The following is a 7,364-nucleotide window of genomic DNA, read 5'->3' as shown; positions in this document are numbered from 1 at the left end:
TGGTTATTACAACTCCCCAAAATCTGTATGTGCATTTTGATGGTATATTTGATTGCATGCTATTAAAAGGCAAATACTGCTGTGAAAGTAAGTAATGTTTCTTTTGTAAAAGGCTTTGACCAAAAATCATGGGGGTAACATCTGCTATGAAGGTTCAGTCCAGCAGATCTGGAATAGTCCCGACCTAGAGTATTTGTACATCACTATTCATTACTCAAGGAATGAAATACATTGACTAATAGTGTCCCTTTGTAACCATGGATCCAAGATGTTTGGGGGAAGGTTTTAACAGCTTATCAGCAGTGTTTACTAACAATGCAATTGGTAATTTACACCTGTTCTGAGACCTTCAGAGTCCTCTGCTCTTAGGGCTGGTTACATGGCAAGAGCATGTCTATGTATCTATCACGGCATACGAAATCTCAGCAGTGGATTTTTGGCTTCTGGTGTGTTCTGTGCGTATGTTGGTTCTTTCTTCACAGTGAAATTATGTCTGTTCAGTGGATAAAAATGGGCGTTTGTGCCTGGCTCTTATCCAAATCCCCTGCTGTGAAGCAGCCTTTTATCTGTGATACAATGCACCCTTTTTTCCTTAATAAATTGTAGATTTGTTTTATTACCATTTTGGGTCCTATGAGTCTTCTTTAGCAATTTAACCCTATTCATCTGTCACTGTTAGTGTACTACATTGTGTGGAATGTGGCAGTTCTTTAGTTTTAGGTCCTGTAGTCATTTCTCAAAGTATAACCTTTTCTCTCATGAGTTACTTATCTATAAGGCATGTATAATCTAGTTCTTTTTTCATGCTGTTTATTCAGTGGTCTCTTGTTTCTTCCCTTATTTTCTGTGCTTTCTCAGTTTGCTTGTTGGTTTCTGCCTCTCCTGGATTCACTGTGCACTCTGTCCACCAATAATTTCTTGTTTCCTGAGCAGTCTAATAATAAAGCTTTATTCCTGTTTATCACAATAGGAACATGATTACATCTACCAATGTTGTTGGGTTATTTATCAGAGATGCATGCCTGTCTTGAGAGCATGTTAATAGAAATGTTTTTCATATACTCCAATCAATACTTCTTTTATAAGAGTTCCTATTAGATTTTCATCCACTTATGTTTGATGATATGCATTGTGTGCAATAACATATGCCCATGTGTTCTTGCTTCACTAGGAATTCTTTCTTCTTCATAATCTTTCCATGGTTTAACTATTAAGCTATTACCTGGGAGTGACCTGCTCCTAGGATCTTTTATTTCTCTATCTCATTAAGTCATGTGCTTCTGGCCTATATGTTCAAACTTAACTTTATAATAACACACCCATTCCTTTTAAATCTTATTACTAGTACCATAAAATTTATCTATGCTTTTTAAAAACCCTATGCAGGCATTTGGCTTTTGACATCTCATCTTGCTCTCAAGACTGACTTATTTCTCCTGTCATCAAAGATTTCTTAGTTATAAGGGCTGATCATTCTTCATATACCCTGTTGTTACCTGGGTTAAGAGAATAACCCGGGGTTGACTGGCTCGTAAAATACAAATTTCTTTCAGACCTTTCATTATTCAAAAGTCCAAACTTCAAGGATCGAGAAGTATTAAAAGAATTGGGCACCACTCTCATGATGAGAAATTCCTAAAGTTAAATCCTGGGGAACAAAGAAAAGGGCCACGATTCATTCATATTCCAATAAACACTAAAAACCAAAAATTTTGACTCTGAACTGGATCAGCTTGAGGCTATCTTTAAATTCTGGGTGTTATGTTTTCTAATTATATTTTTTCCAACATTAAAATCAGAAACATGTAAAAAATCTGATCTTATCTTATGTACAATTTGATAAACAATTTATAAAAGAAATCTTTACCAAGTAGCAAGCACGGTGCTTTACCTGCTTTTAAGTTGAGGGACACTACTCCAACCAAGTGATCAAGTTTAGCATTATCAGTGATCATTCACATTGACATCATATACTACTGATATGAGAATGGCTTCATTCTGTGGTCTTCTTACAAAAAACACTATAACACCAGTGCAATCATAAAAAAGATAATAGAAACCCATATTGAGAGATATTCTACAAAATACTTGACAAGGATTCCTCAAAACTGTCAGAGTAATCAAAACCATGGAAGGTATGAGAAATTGTCACAGACCAGTGGAAGCTAAGAAGCCATGACAATTCAATGTAATGTGGTATCCTGGATGAAATCTTGGAATACAAAAACACTAGAGAAAAACTTGTAAAATCGGAAAAATAATGTGTTTAGTTAATAATGTATCAATGTTACTTACTTATGACAAATATACCAGAGTAATAAAAGATGTTAACAAGGGAAACTGTATGAGGAGTATATAGGAAATATCACTGTAATTTTTCTTTAAATCTACAACAATTCTAAACTGAAGTTAATTTTTTTAAATAAATTTTAAAGTACTCCAAGTTAGATAATTTTCTTTGGTTTTCTATAAATCAACAGTTTGCTGAAAGCACCAAGCATGTAGAAAGAGATGCCTTTTGACTTTCATTTCCCTTTTGGTACAGTGCAGTGAGCTTACATTGCATCAAGCTGTCAGACTGAGGAGAGGTAAACATATTCTCATATTTGCTGGAATTCTCCTGCCAGGAGTGCTGATCCAGTCTCTGGTGCACTAGTCCTGATGGTACTATGACACAGCCTTCATCCAATGATAGGCTCTTATTCTTTGGCAGTGATGCCATTAAGTTAATTTATAATAAGCCACTGCCGAAGAAATACCTGTCCTCCAATTAATGCTAAAGATATATCATCATTTTCCTTCATGCCATATTGAGAGAAGATGGGGAACAGAAAACTTCCTCAGGGAATCCACTGACCTATTGTCCACATACTCAATCTACCAGATCATACTTGCAGAAAGCAACATGCTCAGGGTTGAGAGAAGCTTTTAGTGGTCCAGGTTTTAAAAATGAGAATCCCATTTATGTCCTTCTCTGTGCTGACCAAACCATGTAGCCTGAAATGATGAGAGAATGACCAAATATTTTCTTGGCTAAGACTATACTATATTGTTTCCCCCAAAAGTGAGTGCTTTTCAATACTAATGTAGTATTGAACATGAAAGTAGCCCTGATTTTATTCCAATTCTAAAACCTGCTATCCAAGGAAGGTAAAATTAACTGGTTTGCAATGCTGCAGTGTGAGCAAGCATCATGGAGTTAAGAAAAGGTCCTAGGTCAGAGGCTCAGGTTACATGCATGCAAGAGTACTAAGACGACTTCCTTTTTAATTACTCGGTGAAAAATGAACCATTAGAATGGCATAAAATGAAGGCCAAAAGAGCATGTAAGAAATAACACGCATCACACGCACACACAGAATCTTTGAGAAATCTCATGGATCTACATGGTTCTAGAAAAACAGGCCAGACCAACATTCCAACATCACAGGCAGGCCAAATTCTAACAGCATCAAGTTGAAGGATGCCAACAGAAGCAGCACAAAGATTATCACTCAAAAATAAAACGAAACTGAACAGGTCCAGAGTAGGTTTGGCTATTGCTTTCTACTAGAAACAATAATGAATTCTCTGTTGTATAGACTCATATAGATGTACCACACAATTCAGAGACTGGCCAGAAACATTTATTGATGTTGACCACAGAATTCATTATTCTTCCACCTTTAAAACTTCACATTCCACAGTGAGTTTGAACATAGGTAAATATTTTCTGATATATTTTCTATAAAACTTAATATTACCTATAAAACATAAGTTTTGATACATCAGTTCTAGGTAAAGATTTTATCTTCAATTCTGAAACTTATTTGCTCAGAAAAAGTTATGACACAAATTCATATGTGTTCAAAAATGTCAGTTATCAAAATACAAACTTTTAGCCTCATCTCAATTATTTCATGTTTAATGACGTTCACTTGAAGGTAAAGGCTTTTATTTTTTCCCTGAGCTCTCTGATTTATCATGAAGTCTTCTAATCGTTCAGGACATTAACAGAATCTTTCTTCCTCATGCAAAGTCACTGATATACAACGATAAGCTAAATTGGTAGGTTTTCTGACATTTATATGGAATTCCATTCCACTCTAAAACAGCTGGCTAAACTATATGCATTTAACCAAGAGACCAAAATCTGTAAGAAGTCAACAAAGTACAAACTTAATTCTTGCTTAAACAAACAAAAAACTAACTGGTGAAGATGTTAGTGGAGAATTCTGTTTCACCCAATTATTCCAACTAGCTTCTTTCACCCTGTGCTCCATATTCAATGCGTAGCACTTAAGCCTGCCATGGAAATTTCTCCATTCCAGTATAACACAGGACAGGAAGAATGTAAGGTGACTTTTTAAGGCCAGACTTAGCTTAAATGAAATAGCATCATATTCCATGACGAGCCCCGCCTAATGGACAGACTAGGAAAGTCACACAAGTTATATACATAGTAGAAAAGGAAATAAAGGAAACAATTTGCCAGTCTATGTAACATGAGCTTCTTGACTGTGAGTTACCTAATATGGTATGAGTTACTTTAAGACTGCCCAAATTCATTACATGCAGGGGTTTTCTCTCTGGTATGCATTCTGTTGTAATGTACTCTAAGAGCTGCCTTGCGGACAAAAGTTTTCCCGCATCCATTACATTTATAGGGTTTCTCCCCAGTGTGAATTCTTTGATGAACTCTGAGAGTTGAATTTTGAGCAAAAGCTTTCCCACATTCATTACACTCATAGGGTTTCTCCCCTGTATGAATTCTCCAATGTGCACTAAGGTGTGACTTTTGGGAGAATGTTTTCCCACATTGATTACATTCATAGGACTTTACACCTGTATGAATTCTCTGATGTACTTTGAGGGTTGAATTATGGGCAAAAGGTTTCCTACATATATTACATTCATAAGGTTTCTCCCCTGTATGAATTCTCTGATGTGCACTAACATATGACTTCTGAGAGAAAGTTTTTCCACATTCATTACATTCATAGGGTTTCTCCCCTGTACGAGTCCTTAGATGTGCTCTGAGGTGTGATGTCTTAGAGAAAGTTTTCCCACATTCATTACATTCATAGGGTTTCTCCCCAGTGTGAATTCTCTGATGTGCTCTGAGGGCTGAATTATCAGCAAAAGTTTTCCCACATTCATTACATTCATAGGGTTTCTCCCCAGTGTGAATTCTCTGATGTGCACAGAGGTGTGTCTTTTGGGAGAAAGTTTTCCCACAGTCATTGCATTCATAGGGTTTCTCTCCTGTGTGAATTCTTTGATGGACTATGAGGGCTGCTTTATAAACAAAGGTTTTCCCACATTCATTACATTCATAAGGTTTTTCCCCTTTGTGAATTCTCTCATGTCCACTTAGGTATGATTTCTGGGAGAAGGATTTCCCACATTCACTACATTCATAAGGTTTTTCACCTGTGTGAATTCTCTGATGTGTACTGAGGTGTGTCTTTTGGGAGAAAGTTTTCCCACATTCATTACACTCATAGAGTTTCTCCCCAGTGTGAATTTTCTGATGTGCCCTGAGCGCTGCATTGTGAGCAAAAGTCTTCTCACAGTTATGACATTCATAAGGTTTCTCCCCCGTGTGAATTCTCTGATGTACTCTGAGGGCTGAATTGTGGGCAAAAGTTTTCTCACAGCCATTACATTCATAGGGTTTCTCACCTGTATGAATTCTCTGATGTGCCCTGAGGGCTGAATTATGGGCAAAAGATCTCCTACAATCATTACATTCATAGGGTTTCTCCCCTGTGTGAATCCTCTGATGTGCTCTGAGAACAGATACATGGGCAAAAGACCTCCCACATTCATTACAGTCATAAGGTTTCTCCCCCGTGTGAATTCGGTGATGTGCTCTGAGAGTTGAATTATCAGCAAAAGTTTTCCCACATTCATTACAGTCATAGGGTTTCTCCCCTGTATGAATTCTCTGATGTGCACTGAGGTGTGTCTTGTGAGAGAATGTTTTCCCACATTCAATACATTCAAAGGATTTTTCGCCTGTATGAATTCTCTCATGTGCTCTGAGATGTGCTGTCTTAGAGAAAGTTTTCCCACATTCAATACATTCGCTGGGCTTACCCTTCCCATAAATTCTCTGATTTTTGAGCTGTGCTATTTTGGAGAATGATTTCCCATGTTCATTAGTTTGATAGAGTTTTATCCCTGTATGTGTTCTCTGGTGTACTAAGACAGCAGAGTTCTTGTAAGATTTCCCATATTCATTGTGATCATAAGGCTTCTCCTTTGTGTGAACTGTCAGATGTTCACCGAGGTTTGATGTCTGACACAAAGTTTTCCCACATTCATTACATTCAAAGAGACTGACTCCCATATGAGTTCCAGGATAATGAACAGGGTGTGAATTTGAAAAGGATTTCCTACATTCATTACATTGAGTTTTCTCCCCCTGAGCAGGTCCTCTGATGCTGAATGAGGTGTGCTTCCTTGTAAAAGGATCTTCTGCATTCATTACTTTCTAATGACTCCTCTCTTGTGGCATTTTCCTGATGTACACTGAGGGGTGAATTTTGATGCAAAGATTCTCCATATTTATCAAATTTGCAGAATTTCTCTTCTGTTTGAGTTCTCTGATATACTCTAAGGTCTAATTCCTGGAAGAAGGCATTTGTACATCCATTAAAAGCACAGAACATATCTCCAGTTGGTGTTTTCTGACATACTAGATGAGCTGAGCTCTGGCTCAAGTTTTCTTCACATTTACTCCTTTCGAAAGCCTGTCCTGGAACAGCTCTCTGAGGTTGAGTGAAGGGTGAATTCTTATTAAAGTTATTTTCATTTTTATTACATTCATAGTGCATCATAGCCATGTGGACTCTCTTGTATTTCGCAATGGTGGTTTTGTCACAGGATCTACTACATTCATTAAGATCAAAGCATTTCTCCCTTGTGCCAATTCTCACATGGTTAAAGAGAGTTGCTCTGTCACAGTGTTTCCTAAATTCGCCATACTGACAAGATTCCTCTCCTGTTAGAGAACTCTGAGCTGTAACACAGACAACAGTTTCACCATGTAAAACTTTTCCAAATTCACTACATTCAGAAGGTTGCTCCAGAGTTTGAAATTTCTGATGATCCTGCTTAAGACTGAAAGCTTTCGCATTTTTATAACATTTGTAAAACCTCTCTCCAGTATGTGTTTTCTCATGATTAATAACAAGCTGCAACTTTTCACATACATTCATATAATTGGCCTTCTTTCTGGAACAGTTTCTATGACTAATAATTAATTCAGAAACAAATGGTAAATTCGTTCTACATGAGTCACATTTACAAGGCATTTTTCCTGAAAAATCTGGTGTCATATCCAGATTAACTGGTTTTCCGAAAACTTTCTGACCTTC

The 7,364-nt window shown here is 37.0% G+C and overlaps 1 protein-coding gene across 1 annotated transcript; it reads right to left on the bottom strand.

Annotated features, from left to right (window-relative positions):
• Window positions 1-2,249: 2,249 nt before the first annotated feature.
• On the bottom strand, window positions 2,250-6,687 carry LOC105309761 (zinc finger protein 658B-like). Its single transcript, XM_023526379.1, is given in 2 exon segments — window positions 2,250-4,656; window positions 4,658-6,687. Coding segments are annotated over 2 exon segments (2,094 nt in total). The 5' UTR covers window positions 6,473-6,687; the 3' UTR covers window positions 2,250-4,377.
• Window positions 6,688-7,364: the final 677 nt, after the last annotated feature.

Source organism: Pteropus vampyrus, unplaced genomic scaffold (assembly GCF_000151845.1).
Source record: "Pteropus vampyrus isolate Shadow unplaced genomic scaffold, Pvam_2.0 Scaffold839, whole genome shotgun sequence".
Classification (NCBI taxonomy): Eukaryota; Metazoa; Chordata; class Mammalia; order Chiroptera; family Pteropodidae; genus Pteropus; species Pteropus vampyrus.
The sequence above is the reverse complement of the archived record's forward strand: the minus strand, read 5'-3'. Positions and strand labels throughout refer to the sequence as shown.